We start from the raw sequence: 13783 nt of genomic DNA on the forward strand, positions 1-13783 counted from the left end.
AAATGAAGATGAGAGTACAACAATACGCGTGGTGGTCTAATATAAACCAAGATATAGAAACCTGGGTCGAAAAATGTAGAGAATGTCAGGAACAACCTGATATGCCGACAGCAATTCAAAATTGGCCAAAACCACCAAAAGCATGGCACCGAGTACGTATTGATTATGCTGGACCATTTTAAAATCATTATTAGTTGGTAGTGATAAATGCTAGCAGTCGCTGGCCAGAAATAGTTTCCATGACTAACACTACAACCGAAAGCACGATAAAAATATTAAGAAATATTTTTGCAAGATTCGGATTTCCCAAAATAATCGTTTCTAATAACGGACCCCAATTCAGCAGCAAAGATTTTAATGATTTTTGTGAAAAAAACGATATTCAATTAGTGCACGAAAGTCCTTACCATCCTCAGACAAACGGCATGGCCGAACGTTTAGTTCGAACTTTTAAACAATGAATAAAAGAAACGAGAGGGATTTAGAAACCAGCCTAGCTATTTTTCTCTACAATTACAGAAATACACCAGGAACAGAAACTGAACAAAGTCCCGCTGAAATACTACTAAAATTTAAACTTGAGAATTGTTAGATCAAATTTTCGAACGGGGAAACAAAAGGGAGAAGTTTGAATACCACAATCAAAAATTTCAGATAAATGAAAAAGTTTGGTCGCGCTTTTACAATAATAAAGAAAAAAAAAGAAGCCATTATTAAAGGCATACTCGGATCACAATTATGAAGTAAGTGTAGCGGGTAATACGATTATACGTCATACGCACCAATTAAGGAAAAGAACCGAAAATGTATTAATTGAAGAATACGAATTAGAAGAGAGTACTGAAGTAGAAGAGAAAACCGAAGAGATAGTAAACAAAGAGGATGTAATAAAAAATCCCAATGAAATGAATTCAAAGGAGAGGGAGGAAGAAACAAGTCAAGATCGATATCCCAAAAGGATACGATCGAAACCAGATCGACTGGGGATAAATGATGTGTATTAAATTGTTGTTTTTTGTTATTTTTTGTAAAATGTTTATTTTTATTATGGCTGATTTTGATTTTTTACATTACAAAATAAAAGAATAAGAAAAACTCGTTTACTATTAAAATACATTACAATTATCTTCTTCTAATTTTTGAAGTCGTTGTTAATCTTTATTTTTCTAACCTTTTCTCAATTTTTTTCTTCTCAATTTTCACTTAATTTTTTTAGTATAACCTAGCAATAATTAATATTGATAAATAATTTTATAAGCGAATGCCACAATCATTAACAGCTATTAGACTCAAAAAAAAACACAAAATATTTACGAAAAAATATTCGAAGTAATAATGTCTAAATGTCAAGAACGAGATTTATTTCCTGATCCATTATATATACTCGAAAAGTCTGCTATGAGCGCGGTTAAAACTGTCATTGTTATGATTATTAATATGTTAAATTATTTATATTCGTTTTTTCAATTATGAGATCACATTATAATCAGAGGATGCCTTTACCATTTGTGTCAAAGTACCCATAAAAAAATTTAAAAGCTAGTTCTGGAAAGCCAATACAGAATCGATGAAGCCCTAAGCTTCTTTTGTGGCATGATGGACAGCTTAGCATTTGTTCCTTTATGTGATATGGGCAATGCAATGGCATTCCTTAGATCGGGTACTCCGAGCAATAGTAAGGATATTCTTGAATATTTCGATAAAAATTACATCAATGGAGTATCAAGAGGTCACAAGAAGCAATTCTCAATCCCAGACAGGTCGAAATATTCTCCAGAAACTTGAATCAGAGCACTCTATTTAACTAATAACTCATAAATAATCAATGCGAAGATTCGAATCATTGTTTTTCTAATCTGGTTGGGAATAAGCACCCACCAATCTGGGTATTGATTAAAAAAAATGAAATGCGAGGTGGCTGCTGATGAAACCAAACTTGAACGATGGCGTGTAGGTAGTTGGACACTGAAAACAAAATCGCATTGCTTAAACAAGAAAAAATGCTGATATTGAAATTGGTACTGGGAAAAAAATATCACAGTAAAATAACCCATGTATTACTTATTTTCGTAAAAATTTTTTGCTATTATTAAATCGATTAAAGTTTAAAAAACGATAATGAATTTTATTTGTAATTCTTTTTTATATATACATTTATATAATTATCCAATTTAATTTCTAATAATATGCATTTTGATTAACCTCGATAATATAATATTACATGTTGGAAAGTTATAATATAATATACAAATAATGTCCTTTTAAAATATATAACGTGACCTTTTAAAATATATCTTAACCTTTACAATAATAAATATTCAGATGTAACATATCTTCTTTCCCACCAAGTTGAGATCGTCTACCAATCTTTTTATTTACCAAGTTCAAGTTCATCTATTAATTTTTTTTGTTGGCTTTAGTTCCCTTGTTGGACAACCCGTTTGCCTTCCTTTTTGACTTGGTTCAATTGTTATTATTGATTTGATCTCGTCTGGTTCTTCCCTTATTCGTAGTTGGTCGGGATGTTTTAATACGGTTTTGTACGTTTATTTTTTTCTTCTTCTCTTTTCCAGAATTGTGATGGCGATTCTAGTTTTTCGACCAATTGTTCCCACCATCACTGTTTTATTTTCGCTTGTTATTTTATCATCATTTATCTGTAGATCTATAGCGATTTTTGCGATTCGTTGGTAGAATCATTATCAATCGTAGTTCACCTAAAGTTTCACGTACCACTACCACTGGAGTACTCCAGGTTACTCTATATAGTTTGTCAATATTCACGTTACCATTATCATTATTGTCAAAACAACCTTATATTCTATTATTTTCTAATCAACACCCTTTTTAATATATATATATATATTTATGTTTTGTTTCTTTTTTTTTTGTTTTTACTTACTTCAAATTTAACGCGGTAGTCTTTTTGTTTTTTCTTTATTTTTTTTCTTTTCAAAACAACAAGTACAACAAAAATTTAATTAATTGTTTTTCCTTTTTTTTCTTCAATTATATATTTATTTTTCACCACATCATCGTTATTCATCAAAATAAAAAAAATAATTTACACAAAAAAATAACAATAATTTATATAAAAAATAATAATAATAATTTATAACAAAAAAATATTAATTTACAAAAATAACCATTACTTTTTGCGTTCATCCTTGACACGCCCCCCTTCAACATAATCGATCCTCAGGCTATTCCTCCCAGAGGCTACCCCACTCCGACTCCTCCACCATAACCTCCAGCCATTCTCCTAGCTCATCCACATCATCCAACGCCGCCACTAGATCTTTCCATTCTTCCGTTCCCATTACTCCTGTATTATCCCCTACCCGCTCTGCCTCCACGGTAATATCCTCCCTCGTAACACCACTCGGACCCTCACTCTCGTAAGTCAGATCAACCACCGGCCACATCCTTGGCTCCCCGCTGGCTGCTCCCATACGATGCTCGAGCCGCTCCCCTTCTTCCAATCTCCTTGTTACCAGGACTTCGGCGACCGGTCTGGATTCATCGCTTGTCCCTTGCACTCGCTTCGTTCGCTGCCCTAAAACAGCCGCTATCTGCCTCGTAGGTACTTCCTTCACCCTTGGGCAAATTTGTTGCCATGTTCGATTTTCCTCCGTCCTTCTCCAATTCCAATGGCAGCTATATTGAATATGACCTCGCTCTTGACATCGATAACATCGTCTTTCTTCCATCGCTTGTCTTATTATACTTCGTTCGCTTCTCCGTCCCCTCCCATACTCTGGCGCTTAGTCCTACGAGGCCGCATCCCGAGTATTATTTCATAGTTCCACAGATCCAGCTTCTATGCCACCCCGGAGCATGATTCGAATCCATTTTGATTACAAACCTAAACATATTCTATACTTTATATCTTTATAAAATACATACTTCGTACGGAATTCCTCTTTTATAAGTCAAAGTAATCACCAAATTTATTTAATTACCAAAAATAATTATAACTTTTAATGAAAAAAATTTTCTTCTAAAAAAAATTTCCTCTCTCCTTTTTTTTCTTTTGGCCCACTGCCTCCTAAGCCTATGCTTTGCACGCCGAGTAATTAATTATTTTTTCATCAAATAATTTGGGACTACGCCCTTTTCCCATCTCTAACATCTTCAATTTTCCTTTCCAATAATATGATCCCACACAACATATCGTTCCAACTCTTTTGACATTTTAATTATCACAAAAAAATTTACACTTGTTCCCTTCGACAAAAATTTGACTATAAAAATTTACATTTGTTCCCTTCGACACAATTTGACTATCCAAAATAATTATACAGCGCTATATATTTTTTTTTCGTCATTTTAATCATAAGTGATTTAGTTTAGGATTGCATAAAGTCAAATAGAGCGAATATAAAGTAAAAGTTAAAAATAAATCGTTGGGATACTAGGGGAATATAAGAATAGAAAATGATACATTTGTAATTTGATATAATAATAGGGGAATATAAGAATAAAAATTTCAATTTTTATTATTTGAAGAGATTAATTCATAATATTCCAAAAACGGTTACGTTTCAGGTTCTATATGTCCTTTTATTCTTGCAATTATTATTACCTTTCTTCTTCTATATACTACTCTCTATCTTCACATACGTTGACTTCCCCTTTCCCTACTGACTCGATCTAAGTCCTTTGATCTGACCTAAGTCTTCCGGGGTCCATTCCTCTCTTTAACTGATCCCCGTGCCCCCCCCAAAGCCAAAATGCAGATGCCGGACATATTTTTCAAAAATATTATTTTTTATATTTTTATATTTTATTATAATTATTCATATCTATTTATTTTTAAATTTTTATATTATTACCTTTTTCATTTACTAATTTACTTTATCAATTAATTTCGTTTTCAAGTTTTCCTTGTGGCGTAATATTTATCTATTATTTTTAAATTTCCCGGTATTATAATTTTCAAATTTCTAGTCATGGATATTAGACTTTTTTTTAAAAACGCTGAAGGTGAAAATCATGCCAAAAAGCAAAAAAGTATAGTATGATATTAATAAACAAAAGCTGTGAACTTATGATTTCCTCAAAAGAATCAATTCAAAAGGGGGATATGATTCCCATTTCATCAATAATTGATAAAAATAGGGTTAAAATTGCAAAAGAAAATAGAGGCAAGATAAAACTAACTATTGAGGCTATTTTATATTGTGGCTTGCAAGGCCTAGCACTTCATGGCCACAAGGATTCAGGAAGCTTTAATTTTAATAATAATGATAACGAAGGTAATTTCCGTGGACTTTTAAAATTTAAAGCATTAGGAGATCCTGTATTAATGGAGAGCCTCATTAGTACCAATAAAAATGCTACTTATCTCAGCTATAGGATATAAAATGAGATAATTGATATTTGCAACAATATCATTTTAGAAAAATTGATTGTTGAAATCAATTCTGCCCCATGCTTCTCAATTTTGGCAGATGAGACCACAGACATTGCTGGCATTGAGCAGATGTCGTTGTGTGCGCGATATGTAGATACTCATAAAAACATTATCAAACAACTATTTTATGTAATACTTTTCAAAAACCTGATATTGATTTGATTGAGATGATGAGAATAGCAGAGACAATTTTATTAGAACTCAAAGAAATTAGAGCTAATGCTGATGAGGAATTTCATATTTTATATGTTAATGTTGAATCAAAAGCAGAGCTATACGAGTTCAATATTTGCCCTCGACTTACAGTAAGGCAAACTTATCGTCCAAATATTAATATAGGGTCATTAGAAGAATATTATAAAATAAATGTCTTTATACCTCTTTTGGATACATTTATAACCCAAGTAAATGAAAGGTTTTTAATTTATCAAGAAACACTTATCAATCTGCAGATATTACTTCCGCAAAAGCCCTCTGAACCTTTTTCAGATGGTGATAGAAAAAAAATAAAATATTTGGAAGATTTTTATCATGAAGACATTAATGTATCTCATGATGCTTTATTAGCTGAATGCCAACTATGGTATAAAAGATTAACTATGGTTGATATAGTCCCAAAAAATGCTATGATGCTTTGCATCATTTCAAACATCTTTTTGATTATTTTCCCAATATATTGAAATTATTATATATATTAGCAACTCTTCCCATTAGTACTGCAACTAATGAGAGAACATTCTCTTCTTTAAGAATAAAAACGTACCTAAGAAGTACAACTTCTGAAAGTAGGTTGAATGGTCTGGCCCTTTTGAATATTCATAGGCATTTGACGCCAAACACGGATGAGATAATTGAAAAATTAGCTCCCTCCCAACTAAGATTGGATTTTACATTATAAAAATATAATGTTTCTATAATATTTTTTGTGCTATCATTTTTTAATGTCTTATATATTTTTATTTTACATAAAAAATATAATTATTCATATTTCCAACATTTAGATTTTTTATACTTTATATATAAATTTTAAAAGCTCAAAAAAATTTAAATTTCTATTATGGATTATTTATTTTATAGTCATCATATCCTGGTTATATCCACTTAATATTTTATAATTCAGATTTATTTAAAGTATTTATATGCCGCCGGTTATATTCGTTTAATATTTTTTAAATCAAATTTATTTTTATATATCGGTTTATATATTTAATTTTTTATAATTCATATTAATTTAAATTTGTATATTAGAAATAGTTATTAGTCCTAATAAATTTATGCTTGATATTTTTAAATAACAATATTTTATTTTAAAAAATTTTAATTATCCCCCCCCCCCTTCCCCCACCAAATTCCTGCGTACGCTACTGTATTAATGTTATATAATATTTTAATTATTTATTTCAAATTTCATAATATATTTGTTTATTACTTTATAGATTTATAGATTTATATAAAAGTGATTTAACAATAAAAATATTTTATATACTTGTAGAATTGCAATTAAATTGAATATAAAATATAACTGATCATTATAATATTCAAATGACATAAGTTACGGTAGAGTTAAATTATAGATGTTATACTAATAAAAAGTATATTAAAAATTAAAATCATTGGTATCTCTACAGAATACAAAATTAGATATGATATCGGATCGGTAATCGGCCGATATCAATTTAATATCGAGAATATCGGATCGGATCGGCCTCCAAAAAAGGGTATCGGTACACCCCTACTAACAAATATTGAAACCATAATATCAACCATATTATTTCCTAGATTAGAAGTGAATTTTTTGAACAATTACCTGTGTCATATAACATAGATACAACAAATCTATTACAAAAATTTAAGGGTATATATAATGAAAGTACAATATAATATCGAAATCGATACAACAACAGTTAATCCAATAGTAAAAACAAATATGCATAAAAGTTTTAAACAAAATTTCACCTCATCAATATGTGAGGTTGATGAATTAAGAATCACGTCTAATAAGAGCCCGCTAGAATGGTGGAGATTGCATAGGAATCGTTTTCCCGTGTTGACGAAAATGGCAACTAATATATTGTCCATTCAGGGATCTTCTGCTTCATGTGAGCGGTTATTCTCAGGTACAAATATGATAATGATGAATAGAATGACTTTGAAGGAAGAAACCATTAGAAAGACTTTAGGCTTGAAAAACTGGTTATTGTCAAATTCGGATCTAGCATATTATATTTTTTCTGTATTATATTTTGATGTTTATAAAATGAGATAGTTGTACATTTTTAAAAAATTTTAATAAAATTTAAATATTAGATTGAAGAAACAATTTAGACGACAATATTAATCTTAACTTAATTAAAACATATTTTTTACCAGATAAATGTTTACTTTCATCCGTTTGCAGATAATACGTGGAGGCAGTTTTTAAATCTTTTATCATTCATCGGCGCGCCAAATTAGCCAAAGCCTCATGAATTGGCTTGTGAGGTGCTACATATTTTAAAAATGAATTTAACTTATAATTCGATATATAATTTTTAAATTTATTTGGACATTTTTACTTCTAACATTGATAATATAGTTTAATTCATTCATTTCCTGTCCAGTCTCTATATAAATTTAAGTATTTATTATACTCTGAAATAGATTAAGAAATCGTCTTTACTCACATCAGAGACATACATCATCAGTAATATTCTATCGATTTTGTTAAAACTTTGGAACGCTAATAAAATATAAAGTAAGAAATATAAATAAATTAGAAATTAATAGTTAAACTATAATTGTCGTAGATAAATATTATTTCGTAGAAATTGATAAGGAATAAAGAGATTCTTTTGGTATTGAATATGAATCCAGCGATGGATTCTTTTGATAGGTGTAGTAATTACAGGTATACAAAGTATTTTTCTAGCTAAGTTATCGAATCTACGGAGTTTCAGTAGCTTTTCCCATAAAATGTCAGTGAATCCTTATAGTATAATAAACAATATATTCTTGCTCTAGATTGCTAGTGTTTTATTATAATCTTGGCTTGAAATGGAACGTTTATGAGATTTTATACCTATACAATATGAATTGAATGTTTGTTCATCTTCAACTTGATCACTCTCTACATTTGTATCATGTTCTATAAGTTTTAAATATAGAATTAAAAATTACAAGGATTCCCTAGTATAAAAATTAAGATATTCTGAATCAGTCATAAGATATAAAATTTGAGATCAAAAAGCCTAATGTTTAAAAAATATATATATTATAAAATAAATTACTTGCAGTTTGAAATTGAAAACATGTAGTCAAGCTTTTTAAATTTTCTTTTAAACAAATCTTACTTTAAGATATATTGATTTGCAATATTTATTTCTATTTCCAGATGAAATAATTAACCTAAATTAATTGATGATCCATTTTGGGGGAAATAAATTCAACAGACTCTATGAATAAATTTAGTAATGCTAATAGTTCCTCAACATTCATATTTTAAAACAATAATTTAATAATAAATATAATTAAATAGCATTTTAAATTGAACACAATACTTCGGAATCCAGTCAACTTTTATTTTGGAAAATGCTCCTATTAATAATTGGCAACTGCAAAATCGTTGACCACTTAATTCAAACAAAGTGACAACGTAAAATATCTGAGCAAGATGTCAAAACAAAATATTGATATAAGATTGAATACAAAGAATAAGATACTATAAAGCATTTATTTAATATATGATAAGATTTTTTTTGTTCTTGCAATCTCGTGATATGACTGAATAAATGGGATCGATGGGAAAGGAAGGTTTAAAAACACTGATAGATTATTTGGAACCGTATAAGGTTGCAACTGATGCTCTTGAGGGCGACTGCAGGCCTACCAAAACGTTTTTATATGGTATGAAAATTAATATTTTAGAATTTATGCCAATTTTTTCTTTATTTATAAAAATTTTAGGTATTATCTTCTTCTATAGGAACATAATCAAATAAATATGGATATAATGGAGAGAAATAGCAAAGAAGTAATAGATTTAATAAAGAAAAGAGCTAAAAAGTTTATAATTAAAAAATTTGAAATTCATGGATAAATGAGGATGTTGTCGTCGGAAGAAATTAATGAAGTAAAAAAACATATTGAAAACATATTGGATTTGATTATAACATTGACTTGGATGAAAATCTAATTTCACCCGTTTCCCCAAAAGCAAAGAGAATCCAATTAAAGGGTATCACTAAATTATAAAATTTAACTTAGCTACTTATTAAATGTAATGTTTGAAATAAATAGCATCCTCGTCAAATAGCATCCTCGTCAATAGTATCCTCGTCAATAGCATCCTCGTCAAATAGCATCCTCGTCAGAATTAAACTTCAACAGATATGAGGATGAGGTTGTTGTGGAGAATATCGTACCTAATGCATAACAAAACATTTAAATGTTAAAATAAACCAGTTTTGATATGTATAATTATCAAAATTTTAAGCTGCATATTACATTTAATTTAAATTTTAAATTACTTTTTGAAATTTATTACTACTGGTTTCACTATTTAAAGATCTCGCTTGAGGAAGAGGATATACTTCAAACGTATATCCTACTTTGGTTGAAACGACAGAAAGAGATTTGCCAATATGAAGATTAGCAAGAAAAATATTCGAGGATTTATCATTTTAGGAAGTTTTTAGAACACAGAAGAACATGTATAAATCCAGAAAATGTAGATTCATCATTATTTTTGCATATAATATCAATTATATATATATCTTTTCAGAAATATTTTATTTGATCAAATAATTTTTTTTTTTTTTTTTTTTTTTTAAGGGTAAATTCTCTCTTTATTTCAATAGTTGCTGATATAATATGTTATCAAAAGTTTATAGCAAATAATAAATTTTTTTATATGGTAAAATTAATAAAGGTAAAAAAATATAAAAATATAATTTGCGAAAGGGTAAGGGATAAAAGAATGGAAACTAGGAAAGAGAAGGGAGAAAGAGAGCATAGACATAGGAGATTATTCAATGGAAGAGAAACTTAGGTAGTTAGAGCGAATAATGGCGGTAGCAAGTCTTTGTCGTAAAAAAAGGGACTCTTTAGGCTGATCGGTTTTTTCCCGAATCCGTTTGCCTAATTCTTTAAAAAAACTTAGAGCTTTGCTACCGAAGGTGGTAAGAGTAGAGCAGGCGATAGGTATGAATAAGAAAGAGGGGTCTATGGAACTATATTTGATAGTTTTACGAGTTTCTGCTAGAGCGAGGGCATCGACGTTGTGGTTGGATGGTGCATTTGGGTCAATGCAGGTGAAGTCCCAGACTAGTAGCTGGCCCCTTGACCAAGGAATCAAGGACATTCCATCAGGACGTTTTCCGTCGGATCTAAAAATGCCGGTCGGTTCAAGTCTTGATGGAATGCCTGCGGATTTGAGAGCGCGCAATATGATGTCATTGCAATTGGTGTGCCGTGGAAAACGGCCTCGGCAAAAGCGGCAATGGAGGCAATGTCTGCCCTTGCGATCGACGCTGGTTTCGCAATGTTTGCATTAGTACGGTAAAACAATTTCGCAATTGAGCCGTAATCCAATGGCAAATCTTAGCTCGTCAGCGGTCAGCAACAAGTCGAGGTTGTTGGAATAAATTATCCATATTTTAAATTGAATATATTTTTGTGCCTAATATAGTAATTTCCAATTTTAAAACTTTTTCTAGAGGTGTAATGCTGAAATTTTTTATTAGATGCTTAAAAAATTGAAAGAATGGCTATAATTAAATTTTATAATAGCGGGTTTGGGTTAAAAAATTTATATAAATAATGGGCGGGCAGGTAAACAATTTTAGACTAAAGGGCGGGCGGGAGGGTTTTTTGAAAACTATGGGGGGCGGGTGGTGTGCGGGTTATAATTTTTTAAAACATTGGGCGGGCTTATGGTCCAAAAATCCGCCCAATGCAAACCTTTAATCGTATTTTTGGAAAATACTGCCATAATATGCTCTTTTACAAATAAAAAAGTGATGAGGATAAATAAAATCACAATATTTTAGTTTATGATTTTATTCATTTTTAATGTGCGTTACTCATTTATGAATAAAATTTAATAATGTATATATGCTTTTAGTGTTCATTGCGAAAAGTTATCAAATAAGTTTAGGCAGGCATATAGTGTTTTTTAAGGGGCCGCCAAATTATTTTTTGCCCTGGACCACCAAGTCTCAGGTTGGCGTGGGGTGGAGAGTAACATTAATGACAAAACTAAAATTTGAACAGACTAATTGTGATAATTGCAACTATATATATTTGATAATCTCAAATTTTTTTATTTATTCAAAAATACATTGCATAATTTTATGGAAGTTGGGCTAGCCTGGCTGAGGAGAGATGTGCCATATGAGAACACTTAATATTTTATATTTGAGCAAAAGGTATTTTTTAATAGACCAGAATCAAATTTTTTGACTGTTTAGTATATGATGTAATTATGAGTGCTTAGAAAGAACGCTATTGATTATTGTGATTGATAAAAAATTTAGATGTTACATGTTACATTAATAATTCAGCTACAATCAATTAGATTTAATTATTTTTCAGTAAAAATTATTTTTAGCATATAATATGAATAATATATATACTTGATTAAACTATGTCCTAATCTCAAAACAGCAGCAGCAAACGAATAAGCAACATCTATATTTTCATTATAACCTGAAAAATATCCTGTATCTGCCAATTCTAATTTATGTTTTTGAATTTCTATCGGTCCAAGCAAGATGAATAGCCATTCCTTATAAGTGATATGTTGAAAAATTGCTCCAAGAATTTTTCTTGTTGTTTGAACTTTTTAGTTATTAACCTAGGATTTGGTAATGCTTCTCGATTTTTAGCAATTCGAGGATTATTAAGTCCTTAATAAAAAATCAGATTATTTTAGAAATAGGTAGTCTAGTTATGTAGGACTAAATTTTATTTTATGTTAAAACAAAATCTATATAACCATCGCCATAATCGGGCTCAATAAGTCCTTTGTGGGGCATATTTGACATTCCCCAATGTTTAGTCTTTATATTATTGCAGAATCCATCCAATTCCCGTTCATATTTATTACATGTGTGAATTCGCAGATGTTTTTCAATTTTACATTTTCGAGCTAAAGTCGTACTAGATATATTAAGGGATAATAAATAGGGCCCTATCTCATATTTATTTAGTTTCCCTCTAAATTAAAGTAAAAATTATGAGAAAGAAACAAATATTATTTACTTAAGAAGGGCTTTCATATGGTTTGCAACAAAAGAATATTCTAGAGCAATCTCTCCATATATAGTAAATGGTGTCAGAGGGTATGTGAATTCTCTAATTGTTAAATCTCTGATACCTTGTTGCATAAAAAGGGAAATGGGAGTATAATATTAAAAAAATACTTTTATCGTATACCAAACTAGTAAAATGATCTCGTATCAGATTATTGAACGATGCCCCTTTGGCTATAGCTTCATCAATATCGGATGGGTTTAGATGGACACAAAATGTAACCGATTTTAAACATAATAACACTATAAATAATTTGTGGTAATGCTGACTAACCATGTCAATAAATCAAATAGAAAAACAGTACAATCGTATAATAACGTGCAATATTTGACCAATTTTTTTATATTTTTTTATATTTTATTATCAAATATTATTTATGGCCTTTGAAATTTATTTTACTAAAAGCCAATTTATGACACTTTTTATATCTAGATAACTAACATTATTATATGACGAAATAGAATTCTCTAAAATTTCGAAATAGGTTTTCCTGTTCTAATTTGTGAAAAGTGGGGTTCTGATTTCTAAATTTGACACGGTTGAGAGGGTTCCTGTTCTAAACTATATTAAAGCAATCAAAATAAAATTCAAAATATTTAAACAATAAAAGAACCCTTTAAAATTAACATACATTATAAACGATATAATATTGATTACTCACACTTTTGTTAGAACCGGTTTCTGAAAATTTAAAAATGAGTTTTGGTTTTTATAAATCATACTGATAATATATAATTTTTTATTTGATTAAAATGTTTTTTGAGCATACCAAAATTTTGAAAGAGGATCTTTTATAATGCTTAGATGCTAAATGTTAAGTGCCAGCAAAGCAATGCCTCATTAAAATCTAAGTAATACACTAAATTTGAATTGAATGATATAATTTATTTTAATTGAATATGGCCCTAATGAGTCTATATTTTCATATAAATTGGGATATTAAAACTTTTGGTTCTAAAAAGTTTATTCGAATAATAGAAAATATTATGGAAAGGAAAAAATTATTTGGAAAGTTTTTTTTTCTAGATATCGATTTATTAGAGAGATAGAGATAATTTAAAAAAAAATCGTATAAAA

General features: G+C 29.5%; 2 protein-coding genes across 6 annotated transcripts; both read right to left on the reverse strand.

The window, feature by feature from the left end:
• Nucleotides 1-2178: 2178 nt before the first annotated feature.
• On the reverse strand, nt 2179-8115 carry LOC135925366 (uncharacterized). Of its 5 annotated transcripts, none has more exons than XM_065460641.1 (5): nt 7972-8112; nt 7799-7900; nt 7373-7628; nt 3153-3865; nt 2179-2843 (listed from the first exon to the last, which is right to left on the reverse strand). In XM_065460641.1, exon 4 carries the CDS (start codon nt 3708-3710, stop codon nt 3204-3206), a length of 507 nt encoding a protein of 168 aa, XP_065316713.1. In that variant the 5' UTR covers nt 3711-3865; nt 7373-7628; nt 7799-7900; nt 7972-8112; the 3' UTR covers nt 2179-2843; nt 3153-3203. The 5 variants fall into 5 exon arrangements, with proteins under 5 accessions (XP_065316713.1, XP_065316712.1, XP_065316711.1 ...); XM_065460640.1 differs by having other exon boundaries at nt 7799-7925; nt 7972-8086; XM_065460639.1 differs by having other exon boundaries at nt 7799-8115.
• Nucleotides 8116-9120: 1005 nt separating this feature from the next.
• On the reverse strand, nt 9121-12982 carry LOC135924379 (peroxidasin homolog). Its single transcript, XM_065459435.1, has 5 exons — nt 12817-12982; nt 12656-12770; nt 12390-12610; nt 12028-12300; nt 9121-9816 (listed from the first exon to the last, which is right to left on the reverse strand). Exons 1-4 carry the CDS (start codon nt 12980-12982, stop codon nt 12149-12151), a joined length of 654 nt encoding a protein of 217 aa, XP_065315507.1. The 3' UTR covers nt 9121-9816; nt 12028-12148.
• Between the last annotated feature and the right edge of the window lie 801 nt (nt 12983-13783).

The sequence above is a fragment of the Gordionus sp. m RMFG-2023 genome, chromosome 2 (assembly GCF_954871325.1).
Source record: "Gordionus sp. m RMFG-2023 chromosome 2, tfGorSpeb1-WG-v2, whole genome shotgun sequence".
NCBI classification, from domain to species: Eukaryota; Metazoa; Nematomorpha; class Gordioida; order Chordodea; family Parachordodidae; genus Gordionus; species Gordionus sp. m RMFG-2023.